This window comes from Lagopus muta, chromosome 20 (assembly GCF_023343835.1).
Source record: "Lagopus muta isolate bLagMut1 chromosome 20, bLagMut1 primary, whole genome shotgun sequence".
Taxonomy (NCBI): domain Eukaryota; kingdom Metazoa; phylum Chordata; class Aves; order Galliformes; family Phasianidae; genus Lagopus; species Lagopus muta.
In genome coordinates, this window is record NC_064452.1 from 9,872,724 (window position 1) to 9,893,137 (window position 20,414).

At 59.3% G+C, this 20,414-nt stretch overlaps 1 protein-coding gene and 1 pseudogene across 1 annotated transcript; both read left to right on the plus strand.

The window, feature by feature from the left end:
* Window positions 1-3,541, plus strand: part of LOC125703186 (outer dense fiber protein 3-like) — a 5,843-nt pseudogene extending 2,302 nt beyond the window's left edge.
* Window positions 3,542-8,574: 5,033 nt separating this feature from the next.
* LOC125703024 (outer dense fiber protein 3-like) lies at window positions 8,575-19,518 on the plus strand. Its single transcript, XM_048966977.1, has 7 exons — window positions 8,575-8,661; window positions 8,967-9,096; window positions 17,426-17,626; window positions 18,016-18,117; window positions 18,441-18,562; window positions 18,729-18,869; window positions 19,102-19,518. The coding sequence occupies exons 2-7, from the start codon at window positions 8,991-8,993 to the stop codon at window positions 19,183-19,185; spliced, it is 756 nt and encodes a 251-aa protein (XP_048822934.1). The 5' UTR covers window positions 8,575-8,661; window positions 8,967-8,990; the 3' UTR covers window positions 19,186-19,518.
* Window positions 19,519-20,414: the final 896 nt, after the last annotated feature.

The following is a 20,414-nucleotide window of genomic DNA, read 5'->3' on the forward strand; positions in this document are numbered from 1 at the left end:
CTGTTCTGTGATTCTATGATCTGGTCCTGGCCTGTCTGGCCGGACTGGGCGAAGAGGAATTGCCTGGTGCCACGGATGCGCTCTAGAACAGAGTGAACGGCAACAACACGTGCACTTCATTTAGATGTATTTTTGGAACAAGCTAAAGGAGAGGGCAACCAAATCATCAAGCTGGTGGCTGCGCCTTCCCAGGCGGAAGGGCCTTTCAGTGCATTTCCCCGCTGGGATTCTCTCCCTTGCAGGTGACGCTGATCAAGCCCCAGGAGCCCCGGGCGGCACGGGGCTGGCACTGAGAGCTCGGTCCATCTGCAGGGGTCGGCAGCGTGCGCTCCAGCTTTTTCCGGGCTGGGGTGCGCGGCCGAAAAGGCGTGGAGGGCGCGGCTCCGGGCCGGCCGGGAGACGTCCCAGCACCGATGACGTCCCCGGAGCCCCCGCGTGCCGTCACAATGCCGACGCCGGGCCCTCCCCGAGGGCAGCTGGCCGCCGGCTCCAGGCGCCCCATTCGTGAGCTGCGCTGCCCGCAGCCGCTCGCCGTGCCCCGTGCCCGAGAGCAGCCCCAGCAGCAGACTAGCTCAGCCTCGTCGCGCTCGTCCTCCAAGGCTCACAGAGGTGAGGGAGAGCTCCGGCACGCCTTGGGCCGCAGAGCCCGGCCGCGGGGTGCGGGCTGAGCTCCGCCGCGCGCGAGGGGCGTGCGGCACGAGAGCGGCAGGACCGCCGTGAGCAGCAGAAATCGCTGCCGGCCCTTCTGGCTCGGGAGCCGCAAGCCACGCGGCGGACAGCTCGGCGGGCTGAGCGGAGGAGACAGCCCGCTCCTGCCGGCCCCTCCGGGCTCCGAGCGGCGGGCGGCGGCAAGCGGAGCTCACCCGCGGCCTCTGCCGGGGGCAAGCCCGGCACTGACTCCTCTGCTCTTGCCTGTAGGTTTGGAGGCACGCGCCTGCCGGCATGGACGGAGCCTGGGTGGGGACGTGGAGACCGCATCGCCCGCGCGGCCTCATCTCGGCCCAGTTCCCCCAGCCCCGGGCCCCAGTACTCCATCCCGGGGTACAACAGGTACGGCGGCCATCGCCGGGGTGCAGGGGGACGCGCGTCGGGGCCGTGGCGGGGCAGAGCAGCTCCCGAGCCTTTCCCCGTGCCGTCGGAGCCTCCCGCAGACTCGGCGCTCTGGGGCTCTCGCTGCGGAGTGCCTGCGCGCGTGGTGTGGGCAGGCCTTTGGAAACTGCTGGCCACAGGCAGCGCGCTGGCCAAAGCTCCGCTCTCTCCTTCCGGCGGCTTCGCAAGGCTCTGGCGCAGGCGTTTGCGCTCAGGGACTGACTCTTCTGCTTTTCCTCCTAGGTTTCGTGGGCCACAGCCCCACCAAAGCCCCGTGCCCCCGCGTACACGTTTCACGGGACCAAGCTGCCTGCGGCCGAGAGCTGCGGGCCAGGTCCCTGCTACTTTGTGCAGCCCGCCATCACCAGGAACGGGAAGCAAGTGGCTCCGAGCGCCACCTTTGTGGACGCCCCACGACGAAGACCACCGTCACCCCTGGACCCAGTGAGTACCACTTCTGCAGCGCTTCCCCCACACGCGGCGTTTGCCCTGGGTCAGCTCGTGCCCTGATGGAGCCGTCGGTCTTTTGTGAGAGAGCACAAACCGCTGTGAGCAGCGATAAACACGCCCTCCCCTCGGAGAAGGACGGCTGCCCAGCACCACGGGCTGAGGGCACAAGGACCCCGCGTCCGAAAAGAACAGAGAGCCAGGGGCTGACAGGAGGGACAGCAAGGCAGGACATAGTGGCGGGGCACGGAAAAGCGTCCTCGCGTGCTGCCTGCGCCCCTCAGCAATCCTGCAGCCCTTCAGAAGACCCTTTCCTCGGGACGTTGTCTCTGCGGCTGCAGGAGACCAGCACTTCACGGCTTTCTTCCTCTTCTCCTCCACCCCAGGTGACTACCGCACCGAGGCAGCCAACAGGCACATCTTCAAGTGCCCACCGGTGCAGTCCATGGCCTTCCGGCGGGAGCCCCTGCGCACAGACCGCCCTCCAGGTACGCTGACCCCGGCAAAGGCAGACCCTTCATCCTGAGCATCCTGAAGGGACGGGCTGCTGCTCAGCACCAGCAGCGGGCCGACTGTGCAGCCTGCGCAGCGCTGGGGCCGCAAGCTTTCTGGCGTGACCAGCACCTCTCGGCCCGCAGCGGCTCCGGCTGCTCAGGCTCGGAGCTGCCGGCACTGGCCCAGTGCCGGAGTAGAGGCAGGAACTGGCAGAGGGGCGAGCCCTCCCCCCAGCAGGCTGGGCGGGCTGCCTCTCTCTGCTGCTTCCGTCTCCTCCAGCCCCTCACGCACACGCTCTCTGCTGCTCCTCCTGCAGGTCCGGGCACCTACAACCTGCCCAAGCTGATGGGCCCCAATACAGCCTACACGGCGGCCAGCCCCTGCTACTCCATGAGGGGAAGGAGCCAGCGCGGCCGCTTTGACGAAGACCTTGCCAAGGTGAGCTCTGCTGCTCCTCTTTTCCATGTTAGCATCCGAAGCTGGGCTGCTCTCCCTGTGCCAGGGGGCTTCCAAGCCCCAAGCACCTTTGCTCAACGCAGGCTTCCAGGGAAAGAGAGAGCCTTGCGTGTGATCCCAGCCCCGTGCACCCATGACTCTCTTGCAGACTCCGGGTCCCGCGGCGTTTCCCAAGGTAGCTGTGGACGCCTACAAGACCAGGGCGCCCGCATACACCATGGCGGCCCGACCAAAGCCTGCAGAGGGCAAAGCAGTGAAGCCCGGGCCCGCAGACTACAACATAGGCCGGGTAAGGCAGCTCGCTGCTCTGCTCGTCCCCTCTGTTTCACAAGCACAGCCTTCACGCCTCTCCCCCTTGCCCTGAGGCTTCCTCCGGCCAAAGAGCTTCTGGCCGCAGGGACCAAGTGCCGGAGAGCAGGCCTGCTCCCTGCCCTCGTGCCACCTCCGAGCAGAGGAAGGGAGGGCAGCAGAGAAGAGAAGGGCCCTTGCTGATCTGCCTTTCCTTTTTTTTGCCCTTGCAGGTGACGCTGATCAAGCCCCGGGCGCCTGCATCCACTTTTGGAATCCGGCATTCCCTCTACACAACCCCTCTGATTGTGGAATAAAACAGCCACGTCTGGAAGGCCGCCTCTGCTTTCCTGGCATGGGAGGGAACGGGAAGACACCAATCAACTGCCGGTTTCCACTTGATTCCATTTCCATCTATGGAGTTGATGCCATTTCCATCTATGGAGTTGATGCCATTTCCATCTATCGACTTGATGCCATTTCCATCTATGAAGTTGATGCCATTTCCATCTATGAAGTTGATGCCATTTCCATCTATGAAGTTGATGCCATTTCCATCTATCGACTTGATGCCATTTCCATCTATGGAGTTGATGCCATTTCCATCTATGGACTTGGGCTTTTGCCCATTTTACTTGAACAACTGTTAGCAATTGGAGTAAGTCATCAATAAAACCAACCCAACACCAACATGTGTGCTTTCTTGTTACTCCTTTTTCCTCCCCGCTGCACACAGGAATGCGCCAGCGCTTCCCGAAGCCTTTCAAACATCAGTGCGTTGGAAACCGCCGATGCTTGCTTGATCAGCCGTTTGCAGTGCTGATGTCTGCCACGTGCTGAAGTAAAGAATAAACGAAGGAAATAGCAAAGGGAGGCCGGCCGTGGGCAGTGCATCCCTTCCAGCGCCGACAGGAGGATTTTAGGGAGGTGCCCGGGGCTTACAGGACAACGGCTGAAATGTTGTTCCGACCAGTTTATTAGAGATCTTAATCAGGGAGGTGGGGAAGGGGAGGACGAACAGTATTTTGAATGAGGGGGATGGGGAAGAGAAGGAGGGCGATAGGAAACATAGGAAAGGAGAAGCAAGGAGTCTCTACAGGAAGCAAGAGGGAGATAGATGGTCACCACCGTGGATCCAGCGTGGTTCATAGTTCAGTCCTTGATCTTCAGTGGTGGTGGGTCGTCGGGCACTGTTGTTCTGTCGACGACGACGGTGACCACGTGGCAGTCCCACCTTATCTGTGAGTCCAGAGGGGTTGAGTCAGTTGTTTTTGGAGTGACAGCTTCTGGCTTTTGGATCTCGGCAGGAACTCCTTTGGTTCCCATCTTCCGGGCCTTGCCAGCAGATAAGAGGGAGCAGGGAGGCGCCCACTTGTATCTCGCCTTGTACCTGCAGGGTACAGTGGGATCATCCCCCAGTCTCCCACGGCAAGCTGGAGTCACTTGGTCACAGGCTAGATCTTCCGCCAGCAAACGGTCCTGAGCACTCTCTTGCGAAGGCAAACAGCTACAATTGTCCACACAGTGATGTTGGTTGCCCCACGGCAACACCCATCACTCATCTCCTAGACAAGTCAGTCTCATCACAAGAAATGCGCCTGGCAGCAAGCTTGGAGCCAGAACAAGGCTGCTTGAAACTGATGTGCAAGCGACCGTTCGTGGTGGTGAGGAAAGAGAAAAGAGAAAGGAAGAAAAGAGAAAAAGTAAGCGGAAGGGAAAAGAGGGGTGGGGAGGAAGGGGGGTTAAACGTTACACAGTTGTTAGAAAGGATGTCTTGGGCTTGGTTACAAAGGTTGCCCTGATGCGTTGGACTTGTTCATCATCAGTTGAAGTGGTTACAAAGCACATGGAGGATACAAGTCCTTGTATAAGTTGAATCCACCATGGAACCACGCAAGGAACAAACACGAGAGTGGCAACGGCACACAGAATAGGAGGCGTTTCACCCACGGGCAATTTGTTTAGCAACCTCTTCATTGCCATCCAATTTGTAGGCAACAATTAGAGCCACCCAATTTGCCACAGACACCACCCGGTGACTCCTCAGCAGTGATGGCACCAATGTCACGCAATGAAGAAAAGGTAGAAAGTGAAAAGGGACAACCATACATTTGGCAACAGCCATGCATTGCACAAGAACCAGTAATGACAAATCAGTAAGCCAAACAAACAGAGCTATTTGGCTCAGCTGCTTTCCCCAGCAGCCAGGAACTCCCAGCGGAAGCCAGGATCCAGGTGGGAATTCTTCAGCAGAGCTGTGGTGTTTCTCAGGAGCCGTACAACAGCACGCTTCAGTTAATTCACCAAAAGCGTACCTAGTCCAATCTGACAGTATGTGGACTTGCCATGGAGTGTTCTCTGAGATGATTTCGTGCCATGAGAACTCTCCACTTGAGCGTTTCCAAAGCAATTCAAATGCTGGGAGAGTGAAATCCTAGCTTGGCAAGTTTGAGTACTGTTACAGTCTACAGAGGCTTTCACAGGAGAGCGTGTGCAGGATAGCCCACAGGAGGAAGCATCAAAGAGGAGTAATCCCAGAGACGTACACGTCTCCTACCAAAGCTTAGGCGCTTTCCAACAGCCACGCTTTGGATGGAGCTCCTGGACTGGTGTGACACTGAAAAGCATCAGTGCAAAAGGCTTTATGACACGTTTCCTTTGTGCCCACGTCTGACAGATATTAGATGGGTCCCCTGATTCATTTCCCAGTTTGTTAGGAATTTGGAAAGGCTGCGGAGGACTTACATGCCAGTCATGATCAGTTTGATAAAAAGGGGTGAAAGAAGGGCTCAAAAGAAAGGCTATCACTGTGCAGGGAGCACCAGGAAGCTAGGATGACCTCTAAGAACTCTGAAGCCAGTTGTGAAGTTTAACAGGTCCGAGGACCGATACCAATCACCACCCACACCCACAGCAACGCAAAACATAACACTGCTGCAACCAGAACGTGTCATCAAGAGGTGTATTCAGGATTCTAGCGTGATCGCATCTTCTGTCACAAACCACAGCTGTTAAAATCAGCTATCAGCCTTCCTGTGTCCAATCCAGGTCCCACGGGGATCTTCTGTAACATACAACAAGACACCGACTCGCCCTTCTGGGGCTTTGTTAATACGGCTAACAAAGGAGGGCACAGTCCAGCAAGTGTTGCTTTTCTATTCCTTTCTCGGGGTGTCTTTAGCCTTCCAAGCACATTCGTTCAGGGATTCCATTAGGGTTAGGGAAACTGGCCGCAGGTTAGCCGGGTCAATCGACACAGGCTGGCCAGGGAGATAAGAGGCTTTCCCTAGCTTCTCAGCCACCGAACCGTGACTCCCAGGGATAAGTGGCAAGAGTGGTGAGGCCTTTGCACAGAAGGTGTTACATCGAGGATCTCTTTGTTTCCCTTGGCTGTGAGCTTTCTCATGCATCCACCCCTCACCTGGGAGGGGCAAAGACAGCAGCTTTCTAATGGCTTGGAGAGCCGCTCGGGTTCCTCGGGAGAAGCCCTCGCACCTGGGCTTTTGCTTTCCTCCAGATTCCTGAGCTTCTGTTCCGGCCACCGCTCAACGAATGCCTCTAACCTGACAGTGGCTGCTCCGTTCATCAGATCTCGTGGAACAGCCTTGTGCCAGCCCAGTGTCCAGAGACAACTACGCTTATGATCGATATTTCGCCTCCCTGCTTTTACTGACAGTGAGACCCTCCCAGTCCCACTGAGCTTTGGGCTAGGTGGCCGGGGGGCAAGGCTGGCCGCGGCAAGCCTCACTTCCCTTGGCTCCAATTTCCTGGAGGAAGAAACCGCTGGAAGAAACCATATTTTCTCCCGTAGTCAATTGACTCTTGGGCAACCTCCCCCCACGTCCGTGCTTTGTATCCCGACTGCAGATGGTTAGAGGTTACAGCCTCTTCTAACAGTGCCCGGCTTCTTTCTCCCTGAGACGTAGCCTGTATCTCATCTTGCAGTTGTGTGCCTATGGCTTTCAGTGGTTCTGAAGCGCCCAGGTTAAAGCAGGCATCCTCTCAGGATCAACAGGCACCATCACCGGTGATTCACCGTGTGGCTGCAGCTTTCTATCATACGTCGTTTGGAGGCAAGCAGCCTTTGGGGCACTCTCTACTAACTGATCAACTGTTCCAGTAACAGCAACTCCAATAGCAACGGGGGGGGGTTGCTGGCGGGGGGAGAAGCTGAGAAGCGAGACGACTCACTCCTGGCTTCTCCATCGCGCTTGGCACAGCGAGCGTTTGTTCCGCACCTGTCCTGAGAATAGGACAGTACGGTGGTTGTTCTGAAGCCTGGACCAGATTGTGACGGTTCTATTGCGGTGCAGAACCAGGACTGCAGTTCAGCACGGGGCGATGCCCCCGCAGCACTGCCCGTGGCTCAGGGCAGGGGAGGCGTCCCTGCGGAGCTGGAAAAGAAGCGCGCTGGAAGCAGCTTGGGCGCCCTGGGTGAGCTTTGGGGTCCTGGGAAAATTTGTGGCCAGCTGAAGGGCTCTGGGGAGTGTTGGGGGGATGGGCCCCTGGGGATTTTGGGGGGGGCAGGGGGCGAAGCTTGGGGCGTCCTGGGCATTTTGGGAGGGTTTTGAGGAGGTGTGGCGGCATCCTCAGAATAACGGGGAAAGGCTGCACAGCTCGGTGTTGCCATCGGGGATCCTATTCTTCTTCAGGGTGAGGCGGGGGTGCGGCGGGATCCAGCAGTGCGCGCTCGCCGCCTGGAAGGCCAGCTGTGTTCTGGGCTGCATTAAAAAGGGGCGGCCAGCGGGGAGAGGGAGGTGGTCGTCCTCCTCTGCTCGGCTCTTGTGAGGCCCCATCTGCAGCGCTGCGCCCAGGCCTGGGGCCCCCAGCACAACGAAGACGCAGAGCTCTCGGAACGGGTCCAGAGCAGGACCGCTAATAGGATCAGAGGGCTGGAGCAGCTCTCCTATGAAGAAGGGCTGAGGGAACCGGGCTTGTTTAGCTTGGAGAAGAGAAGGCTCCGGGGGAAACCTCACTGTGGCCTTCCAATACTCGAAGGGAGTGTATAAACAGGAGGGGGAATGTCTGTCTGCAAGTCTCCTAGCGATAGGAGAAGGGCGAACGGGAAGGCTTGGGTTGGATGTGAGGGGGAAGCCTTTCACTCTGACGGTGGTGAGGCACTGGAACAGGCTGCCCAAGGAGGCTGTGGATGCCCCATCCCTGCAGGCATTCAAGGCCAGGCTGGACGTGGCTCTGGGCAGCCTGGGCTGCTGGTTGGCGACCTGCACACAGCAGGGGGTTGAAACGAGATGGTCATTGTGGTCCTTTTCAACCCAGCCTGTTCTGTGATTCTATGATCTGGTCCTGGCCTGTCTGGGCCGGACTGGGCGAAGAGGAATTGCCTGGTGCCACGGATGCGCTCTAGAACAGAGTGAACGGCAACAACACGTGCACTTCATTTAGATGTATTTTTGGAACAAGCTAAAGGAGAGGGCAACCAAATCATCAAGCTGGTGGCTGCGCCTTCCCAGGCGGAAGGGACTTTCAGTGCATTTCCCCGCTGGGATTCTCTCCCTTGCAGGTGACGCTGATCAAGCCCCAGGAGCCCCGGGCGGCACGGGGCTGGCACTGAGAGCTCGGTCCATCTGCAGGGGTCGGCAGCGTGCGCTCCAGCTTTTTCCGGGCTGGGGTGCGCGGCCGAAAAGGCGTGGAGGGCGCGGCTCCGGGCCGGCCGGGAGACGTCCCAGCACCGATGACGTCCCCGGAGCCCGCGTGCCGTCACAATGCCGACGCCGGGCCCTCCCCGAGGGCAGCTGGCCGCCGGCTCCAGGCGCCCCATTCGTGAGCTGCGCTGCCCGCAGCCGCTCGCCGTGCCCCGTGCCCGAGAGCAGCCCCAGCAGCAGACTAGCTCAGCCTCGTCGCGCTCGTCCTCCAAGGCTCACAGAGGTGAGGGAGAGCTCCGGCACGCCTTGGGCCGCAGAGCCCGGCCGCGGGGTGCGGGCTGAGCTCCGCCGCGCGCGAGGGGCGTGCGGCACGAGAGCGGCAGGACCGCCGTGAGCAGCAGAAATCGCTGCCGGCCCTTCTGGCTCGGGAGCCGCAAGCCACGCGGCGGACAGCTCGCGGCTGAGCGGAGGAGACAGCCCGCTCCTGCCGGCCCCTCCGGGCTCCGAGCGGCGGGCGGCGGCAAGCGGAGCTCACCCGCGGCCTCTGCCGGGGCAGCCCGGCACTGACTCCTCTGCTCTTGCCTGTAGGTTTGGAGGCACGCGCCTGCCAGCATGGACGGAGCCTGGGTGGGGACGTGGAGACCGCATCGCCCGCGCGGCCTCATCTCGGCCCAGTTCCCCAGCCCCGGGCCCCAGTACTCCATCCCGGGGACAACAGGTACGGCGGCCATCGCCGGGGTGCAGGGGGACGCGCGTCGGGGCCGTGGCGGGGCAGAGCAGCTCCCGAGCCTTTCCCCGTGCCGTCGGAGCCTCCCGCAGACTCGGCGCTCTGGGGGCTCTCGCTGCGGAGTGCCTGCGCGCGTGGTGTGGGCAGGCCTTTGGAAACTGCTGGCCACAGGCAGCGCGCTGGCCAAAGCTCCGCTCTCTCCTTCCGGCGGCTTCGCAAGGCTCTGGCGCAGGCGTTTGCGCTCAGGGACTGACTCTTCTGCTTTTCCTCCTAGGTTTCGTGGGCCACAGCCCCACCAAAGCCCGTGCCCCCGCGTACACGTTTCGCGGGACCAAGCCGCCTGCGGCCGAGAGCTGCGGGCCAGGTCCCTGCTACTTTGTGCAGCCCGCCATCACCAGGAACGGGAAGCAAGTGGCTCCGAGCGCCCACCTTTGTGGACGCCCCATGACGAAGACCACCGTCACCCCCGGACCCAGTGAGTACCACTTCTGCAGCGCTTCCCCCACACGCGGCGTTTGCCCTGGGTCAGCTCGTGCCCTGATGGAGCCGTCGGTCTTTTGTGAGAGAGCACAAACCGCTGTGAGCAGCGATAAACACGCCCTCCCCTCGGAGAAGGACGGCTGCCCAGCACCACGGGCTGAGGGCACAAGGACCCCGCGTCCGAAAAGAACAGAGAGCCAGGGGCTGACAGGAGGGACAGCAAGGCAGGACATAGTGGCGGGGCACGGAAAAGCGTCCCCGCGTGCTGCCTGCGCCCCTCAGCAATCCTGCAGCCCTTCAGAAGACCCTTTCCTCGGGACGTTGTCTCTGCGGCTGCAGGAGACCAGCACTTCACGGCTTTCTTCCTCTTCTCCTCCACCCCAGGTGACTACCGCACCGAGGCAGCCAACAGGCACATCTTCAAGTGCCCACCGGTGCAGTCCATGGCCTTCCGGCGGGAGCCCCTGCGCACAGACCGCCCTCCAGGTACGCTGACCCCGGCAAAGGCAGACCCTTCATCCTGAGCATCCTGCAGGGACGGGCTGCTGCTCAGCACCAGCAGCGGGCCGACTGTGCAGCCTGCGCAGCGCTGGGGCCGCAAGCTTTCTGGCGTGACCAGCACCTCTCGGCCCGCAGCGGCTCCGGCTGCTCAGGCTCGGAGCTGCCGGCACTGGCCCAGTGCCGGAGTAGAGGCAGGAACTGGCAGAGGGGCGAGCCCTCCCCCCAGCAGGCTGGGCGGGCTGCCTCTCTCTGCTGCTTCCGTCTCCTCCAGCCCCTCACGCACACGCTCTCTGCTGCTCCTCCTGCAGGTCCGGGCACCTACAACCTGCCCAAGCTGATGGGCCCCAATACAGCCTACACGGCGGCCAGCCCCTGCTACTCCATGAGGGGAAGGAGCCAGCGCGGCCGCTTTGACGAAGACCTTGCCAAGGTGAGCTCTGCTGCTCCTCTTTTCCATGTTAGCATCCGAAGCTGGGCTGCTCTCCCTGTGCCAGGGGGCTTCCAAGCCCCAAGCACCTTTGCTCAACGCAGGCTTCCAGGGAAAGAGAGAGCCTTGCGTGTGATCCCAGCCCCGTGCACCCATGACTCTCTTGCAGACTCCGGGTCCCGCGGCGTTTCCCAAGGTAGCTGTGGACGCCTACAAGACCAGGGCGCCCGCATACACCATGGCGGCCCGACCAAAGCCTGCAGAGGGCAAAGCAGTGAAGCCCGGGCCCGCAGACTACAACATAGGCCGGGTAAGGCAGCTCGCTGCTCTGCTCGTCCCCTCTGTTTCACAAGCACAGCCTTCACGCCTCTCCCCCTTGCCCTGAGGCTTCCTCCGGCCAAAGAGCTTCTGGCCGCAGGGACCAAGTGCCGGAGAGCAGGCCTGCTCCCTGCCCTCGTGCCACCTCCGAGCAGAGGAAGGGAGGGCAGCAGAGAAGAGAAGGGCCCTTGCTGATCTGCCTTTCCTTTTTTTTGCCCTTGCAGGTGACGCTGATCAAGCCCCGGGCGCCTGCATCCACTTTTGGAATCCGGCATTCCCTCTACACAACCCCTCTGATTGTGGAATAAAACAGCCACGTCTGGAAGGCCGCCTCTGCTTTCCTGGCATGGCAGGGAACGGGAAGACACCAATCAACTGCCGGTTTCCACTTGATTCCATTTCCATCTATGGACTTGATGCCATTTCCATCTATCGACTTGATGCCATTTCCATCTATCGACTTGATGCCATTTCCATCTATGAAGTTGATGCCATTTCCATCTATGAAGTTGATGCCATTTCCATCTATGAAGTTGATGCCATTTCCATCTATCGACTTGATGCCATTTCCATCTATGGAGTTGATGCCATTTCCATCTATGGACTTGGGCTTTTGCCCATTTTACTTGAACAACTGTTAGCAATTGGAGTAAGTCATCAATAAAACCAACCCAACACCAACATGTGTGCTTTCTTGTTACTCCTTTTTCCTCCCCGCTGCACACAGGAATGCGCCAGCGCTTCCCGAAGCCTTTCAAACATCAGTGCGTTGGAAACCGCCGATGCTTGCTTGATCAGCCGTTTGCAGTGCTGATGTCTGCCACGTGCTGAAGTAAAGAATAAACGAAGCAAATAGCAAAGGGAGGCCGGCCGCGGGCAGTGCATCCCTTCCAGCGCCGACAGGAGGATTTTAGGGAGGTGCCCGGGGCTTACAGGACAACGGCTGAAATGTTGTTCCGACCAGTTTATTAGAGATCTTAATCAGGGAGGTGGGGAAGGGGAGGACGAACAGTATTTTGAATGAGGGGGATGGGGAAGAGAAGGAGGGCGATAGGAAACATAGGAAAGGAGAAGCAAGGAGTCTCTACAGGAAGCAAGAGGGAGATAGATGGTCACCACCGTGGATCCAGCGTGGTTCATAGTTCAGTCCTTGATCTTCAGTGGTGGTGGGTCGTCGGGCACTGTTGTTCTGTCGACGACGACGGTGACCATGTGGCAGTCCCACCTTATCTGTGAGTCCAGAGGGGTTGAGTCAGTTGTTTTTGGAGTGACAGCTTCTGGCTTTTGGATCTCGGCAGGAACTCCTTTGGTTCCCATCTTCCGGGCCTTGCCAGCAGATAAGAGGGAGCAGGGAGGCGCCCACTTGTATCTCGCCTTGTACCTGCAGGGTACAGTGGGATCATCCCCCAGTCTCCCACGGCAAGCTGGAGTCACTTGGTCACAGGCTAGATCTTCCGCCAGCAAACGGTCCTGAGCACTCTCTTGCGAAGGCAAACAGCTACAATTGTCCACACAGTGATGTTGGTTGCCCCACGGCAACACCCATCACTCATCTCCTAGACAAGTCAGTCTCATCACAAGAAATGCGCCTGGCAGCAAGCTTGGAGCCAGAACAAGGCTGCTTGAAACTGATGTGCAAGCGACCGTTCGTGGTGGTGAGGAAAGAGAAAAGAGAAAGGAAGAAAAGAGAAAAAGTAAGCGGAAGGGAAAAGAGGGGTGGGGAGGAAGGGGGGTTAAACGTTACACAGTTGTTAGAAAGGATTTCTTGGGCTTGGTTACAAAGGTTGCCCTGATGCGTTGGACTTGTTCATCATCAGTTGAAGTGGTTACAAAGCACATGGAGGATACAAGTCCTTGTATAAGTTGAATCCACCATGGAACCACGCAAGGAACAAACACGAGAGTGGCAACGGCACACAGAATAGGAGGCGTTTCACCCACGGGCAATTTGTTTAGCAACCTCTTCATTGCCATCCAATTTGTAGGCAACAATTAGAGCCACCCAATTTGCCACAGACACCACCCGGTGACTCCTCAGCAGTGATGGCACCAATGTCACGCAATGAAGAAAAGGTAGAAAGTGAAAAGGGACAACCATACATTTGGCAACAGCCATGCATTGCACAAGAACCAGTAATGACAAATCAGTAAGCCAAACAAACAGAGCTATTTGGCTCAGCTGCTTTCCCCAGCAGCCAGGAACTCCCAGCGGAAGCCAGGATCCAGGTGGGAATTCTTCAGCAGAGCTGTGGTGTTTCTCAGGAGCCGTACAACAGCACGCTTCAGTTAATTCACCAAAAGCGTACCTAGTCCAATCTGACAGTATGTGGACTTGCCATGGAGTGTTCTCTGAGATGATTTCGTGCCATGAGAACTCTCCACTTGAGCGTTTCCAAAGCAATTCAAATGCTGGGAGAGTGAAATCCTAGCTTGGCAAGTTTGAGTACTGTTACAGTCTACAGAGGCTTTCACAGGAGAGCGTGTGCAGGATAGCCCACAGGAGGAAGCATCAAAGAGGAGTAATCCCAGAGACGTACACGTCTCCTACCAAAGCTTAGGCGCTTTCCAACAGCCACGCTTTGGATGGAGCTCCTGGACTGGTGTGACACTGAAAAGCATCAGTGCAAAAGGCTTTATGACACGTTTCCTTTGTGCCCACGTCTGACAGATATTAGATGGGTCCCCTGATTCATTTCCCAGTTTGTTAGGAATTTGGAAAGGCTGCGGAGGACTTACATGCCAGTCATGATCAGTTTGATAAAAAGGGGTGAAAGAAGGGCTCAAAAGAAAGGCTATCACTGTGCAGGGAGCACCAGGAAGCTAGGATGACCTCTAAGAACTCTGAAGCCAGTTGTGAAGTTTAACAGGTCCGAGGACCGATACCAATCACCACCCACACCCACAGCAACGCAAAACATAACACTGCTGCAACCAGAACGTGTCATCAAGAGGTGTATTCAGGATTCTAGCGTGATCGCATCTTCTGTCACAAACCACAGCTGTTAAAATCAGCTATCAGCCTTCCTGTGTCCAATCCAGGTCCCACGGGGATCTTCTGTAACATACAACAAGACACCGACTCGCCCTTCTGGGGCTTTGTTAATACGGCTAACAAAGGAGGGCACAGTCCAGCAAGTGTTGCTTTTCTATTCCTTTCTCGGGGTGTCTTTAGCCTTCCAAGCACATTCGTTCAGGGATTCCATTAGGGTTAGGGAAACTGGCCGCAGGTTAGCCGGGTCAATCGACACAGGCTGGCCAGGGAGATAAGAGGCTTTCCCTAGCTTCTCAGCCACTGAACCGTGACTCCCAGGGATAAGTGGCAAGAGTGGTGAGGCCTTTGCACAGAAGGTGTTACATCGAGGATCTCTTTGTTTCCCTTGGCTGTGAGCTTTCTCATGCATCCACCCCTCACCTGGGAGGGGCAAAGACAGCAGCTTTCTAATGGCTTGGAGAGCCGCTCGGGTTCCTCGGGAGAAGCCCTCGCACCTGGGCTTTTGCTTTCCTCCAGATTCCTGAGCTTCTGTTCCGGCCACCGCTCAACGAATGCCTCTAACCTGACAGTGGCTGCTCCGTTCATCAGATCTCGTGGAACAGCCTTGTGCCAGCCCAGTGTCCAGAGACAACTACGCTTATGATCGATATTTCGCCTCCCTGCTTTTACTGACAGTGAGACCCTCCCAGTCCCACTGAGCTTTGGGCTAGGTGGCCGGGGGGCAAGGCTGGCCGCGGCAAGCCTCACTTCCCTTGGCTCCAATTTCCTGGAGGAAGAAACCGCTGGAAGAAACCATATTTTCTCCCGTAGTCAGTTGACTCTTGGGCAACCTCCCCCCACGTCCGTGCTTTGTATCCCGACTGCAGATGGTTAGAGGTTACAGCCTCTTCTAGCAGTGCCCGGCTTCTTTCTCCCTGAGACGTAGCCTGTATCTCATCTTGCAGTTGTGTGCCTATGGCTTTCAGTGGTTCTGAAGCGCCCAGGTTAAAGCAGGCATCCTCTCAGGATCAACAGGCACCATCACCGGTGATTCACCGTGTGGCTGCAGCTTTCTATCATACGTCGTTTGGAGGCAAGCAGCCTTTGGGGCACTCTCTACTAACTGATCAACTGTTCCAGTAACAGCAACTCCAATAGCAACGGGGGGGCGTTGCTGGCGGGGGGAGAAGCTGAGAAGCGAGACGACTCACTCCTGGCTTCTCCATCGCGCTTGGCACAGCGAGCGTTTGTTCCGCACCTGTCCTGAGAATAGGACAGTACGGTGGTTGTTCTGAAGCCTGGACCAGATTGTGACGGTTCTATTGCGGTGCAGAACCAGGACTGCAGTTCAGCACGGGGCGATGCCCCCGCAGCACTGCCCGTGGCTCAGGGCAGGGGAGGCGTCCCTGCGGAGCTGGAAAAGAAGCGCGCTGGAAGCAGCTTGGGCGCCCTGGGTGAGCTTTGGGGTCCTGGGAAAATTTGTGGCCAGCTGAAGGGCTCTGGGGAGTGTTGGGGGGATGGGCCCCTGGGGATTTTGGGGGGGGCAGGGGGCGAAGCTTGGGGCGTCCTGGGCATTTTGGGAGGGTTTTGAGGAGGTGTGGCGGCATCCTCAGAATAACGGGGAAAGGCTGCACAGCTCGGTGTTGCCATCGGGGATCCTATTCTTCTTCAGGGTGAGGCGGGGGTGCGGCGGGATCCAGCAGTGCGCGCTCGCCGCCTGGAAGGCCAGCTGTGTTCTGGGCTGCATTAAAAAGGGGCGGCCAGCGGGGAGAGGGAGGTGGTCGTCCTCCTCTGCTCGGCTCTTGTGAGGCCCCATCTGCAGCGCTGCGCCCAGGCCTGGGGCCCCCAGCACAACGAAGACGCAGAGCTCTCGGAACGGGTCCAGAGCAGGACCGCTAATAGGATCAGAGGGCTGGAGCAGCTCTCCTATGAAGAAGGGCTGAGGGAACCGGGCTTGTTTAGCTTGGAGAAGAGAAGGCTCCGGGGGAAACCTCACTGTGGCCTTCCAATACTCGAAGGGAGTGTATAAACAGGAGGGGGAATGTCTGTCTGCAAGTCTCCTAGCGATAGGAGAAGGGCGAACGGGAAGGCTTGGGTTGGATGTGAGGGGGAAGCCTTTCACTCTGACGGTGGTGAGGCACTGGAACAGGCTGCCCAAGGAGGCTGTGGATGCCCCATCCCTGCAGGCATTCAAGGCCAGGCTGGACGTGGCTCTGGGCAGCCTGGGCTGCTGGTTGGCGACCTGCACACAGCAGGGGGTTGAAACGAGATGGTCATTGTGGTCCTTTTCAACCCAGCCTGTTCTGTGATTCTATGATCTGGTCCTGGCCTGTCTGGGCCGGACTGGGCGAAGAGGAATTGCCTGGTGCCACGGATGCGCTCTAGAACAGAGTGAACGGCAACAACACGTGCACTTCATTTAGATGTATTTTTGGAACAAGCTAAAGGAGAGGGCAACCAAATCATCAAGCTGGTGGCTGCGCCTTCCCAGGCGGAAGGGACTTTCAGTGCATTTCCCCGCTGGGATTCTCTCCCTTGCAGGTGACGCTGATCAAGCCCCAGGAGCCCCGGGCGGCACGGGACTGGCACTGAGAGCTCGGTCCATCTGCAGGGGTCGGCAGCGTGCGCTCCAGCTTTTTCCGGGCTGGGGTGCGCGGCCGAAAAGGCGTGGAGGGCGCGGCTCCGGGCCGGCCGGGAGACGTCCCAGCACCGATGACGTCCCCGGAGCCCGCGTGCCGTCACAATGCCGACGCCGGGCCCTCCCCGAGGGCAGCTGGCCGCCGGCTCCAGGCGCCCCATTCGTGAGCTGCGCTGCCCGCAGCCGCTCGCCGTGCCCCGTGCCCGAGAGCAGCCCCAGCAGCAGACTAGCTCAGCCTCGTCGCGCTCGTCCTCCAAGGCTCACAGAGGTGAGGGAGAGCTCCGGCACGCCTTGGGCCGCAGAGCCCGGCCGCGGGGTGCGGGCTGAGCTCCGCCGCGCGCGAGGGGCGTGCGGCACGAGAGCGGCAGGACCGCCGTGAGCAGCAGAAATCGCTGCCGGCCCTTCTGGCTCGGGAGCCGCAAGCCACGCGGCGGACAGCTCGCGGCTGAGCGGAGGAGACAGCCCGCTCCTGCCGGCCCCTCCGGGCTCCGAGCGGCGGGCGGCGGCAAGCGGAGCTCACCCGCGGCCTCTGCCGGGGCAGCCCGGCACTGACTCCTCTGCTCTTGCCTGTAGGTTTGGAGGCACGCGCCTGCCAGCATGGACGGAGCCTGGGTGGGGACGTGGAGACCGCATCGCCCGCGCGGCCTCATCTCGGCCCAGTTCCCCAGCCCCGGGCCCCAGTACTCCATCCCGGGGACAACAGGTACGGCGGCCATCGCCGGGGTGCAGGGGGACGCGCGTCGTGGCCGTGGCGGGGCAGAGCAGCTCCCGAGCCTTTCCCCGTGCCGTCGGAGCCTCCCGCAGACTCGGCGCTCTGGGGCTCTCGCTGCGGAGTGCCTGCGCGCGTGGTGTGGGCAGGCCTTTGGAAACTGCTGGCCACAGGCAGCGCGCTGGCCAAAGCTCCGCTCTCTCCTTCCGGCGGCTTCGCAAGGCTCTGGCGCAGGCGTTTGCGCTCAGGGACTGACTCTTCTGCTTTTCCTCCTAGGTTTCGTGGGCCACAGCCCCACCAAAGCCCGTGCCCCCGCGTACACGTTTCGAGGGACCAAGCCGCCTGCGGCCGAGAGCTGCGGGCCAGGTCCCTGCTACTTTGTGCAGCCCGCCATCACCAGGAACGGGAAGCAAGTGGCTCCGAGCGCCCACCTTTGTGGACGCCCCATGACGAAGACCACCGTCACCCCCGGACCCAGTGAGTACCACTTCTGCAGCGCTTCCCCCACACGCGGCGTTTGCCCTGGGTCAGCTCGTGCCCTGATGGAGCCGTCGGTCTTTTGTGAGAGAGCACAAACCGCTGTGAGCAGCGATAAACACGCCCTCCCCTCGGAGAAGGACGGCTGCCCAGCACCACGGGCTGAGGGCACAAGGACCCCGCGTCCGAAAAGAACAGAGAGCCAGGGGCTGACAGGAGGGACAGCAAGGCAGGACATAGTGGCGGGGCACGGAAAAGCGTCCCCGCGTGCTGCCTGCGCCCCTCAGCAATCCTGCAGCCCTTCAGAAGACCCTTTCCTCGGGACGTTGTCTCTGCGGCTGCAGGAGACCAGCACTTCACGGCTTTCTTCCTCTTCTCCTCCACCCCAGGTGACTACCGCACCGAGGCAGCCAACAGGCACATCTTCAAGTGCCCACCGGTGCAGTCCATGGCCTTCCGGCGGGAGCCCCTGCGCACAGACCGCCCTCCAGGTACGCTGACCCCGGCAAAGGCAGACCCTTCATCCTGAGCATCCTGCAGGGACGGGCTGCTGCTCAGCACCAGCAGCGGGCCGACCGTGCAGCCTGCGCCGTGCTGGGGCCGCAAGCTTTCTGGCGTGACCAGCACCTCTCGGCCCGCAGCGGCTCCGGCTGCTCGGGCTCGGAGCTGCCGGCACTGGCCCAGTGCCGGAGTAGAGGCAGGAACTGGCAGAGGGGCGAGCCCTCCCCCCAGCAGGCTGGGCGGGCTGCCTCTCTCTGCTGCTTCCGTCTCCTCCAGCCCCTCACGCACACGCTCTCTGCTGCTCCTCCTGCAGGTCCGGGCACCTACAACCTGCCCAAGCTGATGGGCCCCAATACAGCCTACACGGCGGCCAGCCCCTGCTACTCCATGAGGGGAAGGAGCCAGCGCGGCCGCTTTGACGAAGACCTTGCCAAGGTGAGCTCTGCTGCTCCTCTTTTCCATGTTAGCATCCGAAGCTGGGCTGCTCTCCCTGTGCCAGGGGGCTTCCAAGCCCCAAGCACCTTTGCTCAACGCAGGCTTCCAGGGAAAGAGAGAGCCTTGCGTGTGATCCCAGCCCCGTGCACCCATGACTCTCTTGCAGACTCCGGGTCCCGCGGCGTTTCCCAAGGTAGCTGTGGACGCCTACAAGACCAGGGCGCCCGCATACACCATGGCGGCCCGACCAAAGCCTGCAGAGGGCAAAGCAGTGAAGCCCGGGCCCGCAGACTACAACATAGGCCGGGTAAGGCAGCTCGCTGCTCTGCTCGTCCCCTCTGTTTCACAAGCACAGCCTTCACGCCTCTCCCCCTTGCCCTGAGGCTTCCTCCGGCCAAAGAGCTTCTGGCCGCAGGGACCAAGTGCCGGAGAGCAGGCCTGCTCCCTGCCCTCGTGCCACCTCCGAGCAGAGGAAGGGAGGGCAGCAGAGAAGAGAAGGGCCCTTGCTGATCTGCCTTTCCTTTTTTTTGCCCTTGCAGGTGACGCTGATCAAGCCCCGGGCGCCTGCATCCACTTTTGGAATCCGGCATTCCCTCTACACAATCCCTCTGATTGTGGAATAAAACAGCCACGTCTGGAAGGCCGCCTCTGCTTTCCTGGCATGGCAGGGGACGGGAAGACACCAATCAACTGCCGGTTTCCACTTGATTCCATTTCCATCTATGGAGTTGATGCCATTTCCATCTATGGAGTTGATGCCATTTCCATCTATCGACTTGATGCCATTTCCATCTATGAAGTTGATGCCATTTCCATCTATGAAGTTGATGCCATTTCCATCTATCGACTTGATGCCATTTCCATCTATGGAGTTGATGCCATTTCCATCTATGGACTTGGGCTTTTGCCCATTTTACTTGAACAACTGTTAGCAATTGGAGTAAGTCATCAATAAAACCAACCCAACACCAACATGTGTGCTTTCTTGTTACTCCTTTTTCCTCCCCGCTGCACACAGGAATGCGCCAGCGCTTCCCGAAGCCTTTCAAACATCAGTGCGTTGGAAACCGCCGATGCTTGCTTGATCAGCCGTTTGCAGTGCTGATGTCTGCCACGTGCTGAAGTAAAGAATAAACGAAGGAAATAGCAAAGGGAGGCCGGCCGCGGGCAGTGCATCCCTTCCAGCGCCGACAGGAGGATTTTAGGGAGGTGCCCGGGGCTTACAGGACAACGGCTGAAATGTTGTTCCGACCAGTTTATTAGAGATCTTAATCAGGGAGGTGGGGGAGGGGAGGACGAACAGTATTTTGAATGAGGGGGATGGGGAAGAGAAGGAGGGCGATAGGAAACATAGGAAAGGAGAAGCAAGGAGTCTCTACAGGAAGCAAGAGGGAGATAGATGGTCACCACCGTGGATCCAGCGTGGTTCATAGTTCAGTCCTTGATCTTCAGTGGTGGTGGGTCGTCGGGCACTGTTGTTCTGTCGACGACGACGGTGACCACGTGGCAGTCCCACCTTATCTGTGAGTCCAGAGGGGTTGAGTCAGTTGTTTTTGGAGTGACAGCTTCTGGCTTTTGGATCTCGGCAGGAACTCCTTTGGTTCCCATCTTCCGGGCCTTGCCAGCAGATAAGAGGGAGCAGGGAGGCGCCCACTTGTATCTCGCCTTGTACCTGCAGGGTACAGTGGGATCATCCCCCAGTCTCCCACGGCAAGCTGGAGTCACTTGGTCACAGGCTAGATCTTCCGCCAGCAAACGGTCCTGAGCACTCTCTTGCGAAGGCAAACAGCTACAATTGTCCACACAGTGATGTTGGTTGCCCCACGGCAACACCCATCACTCATCTCCTAGA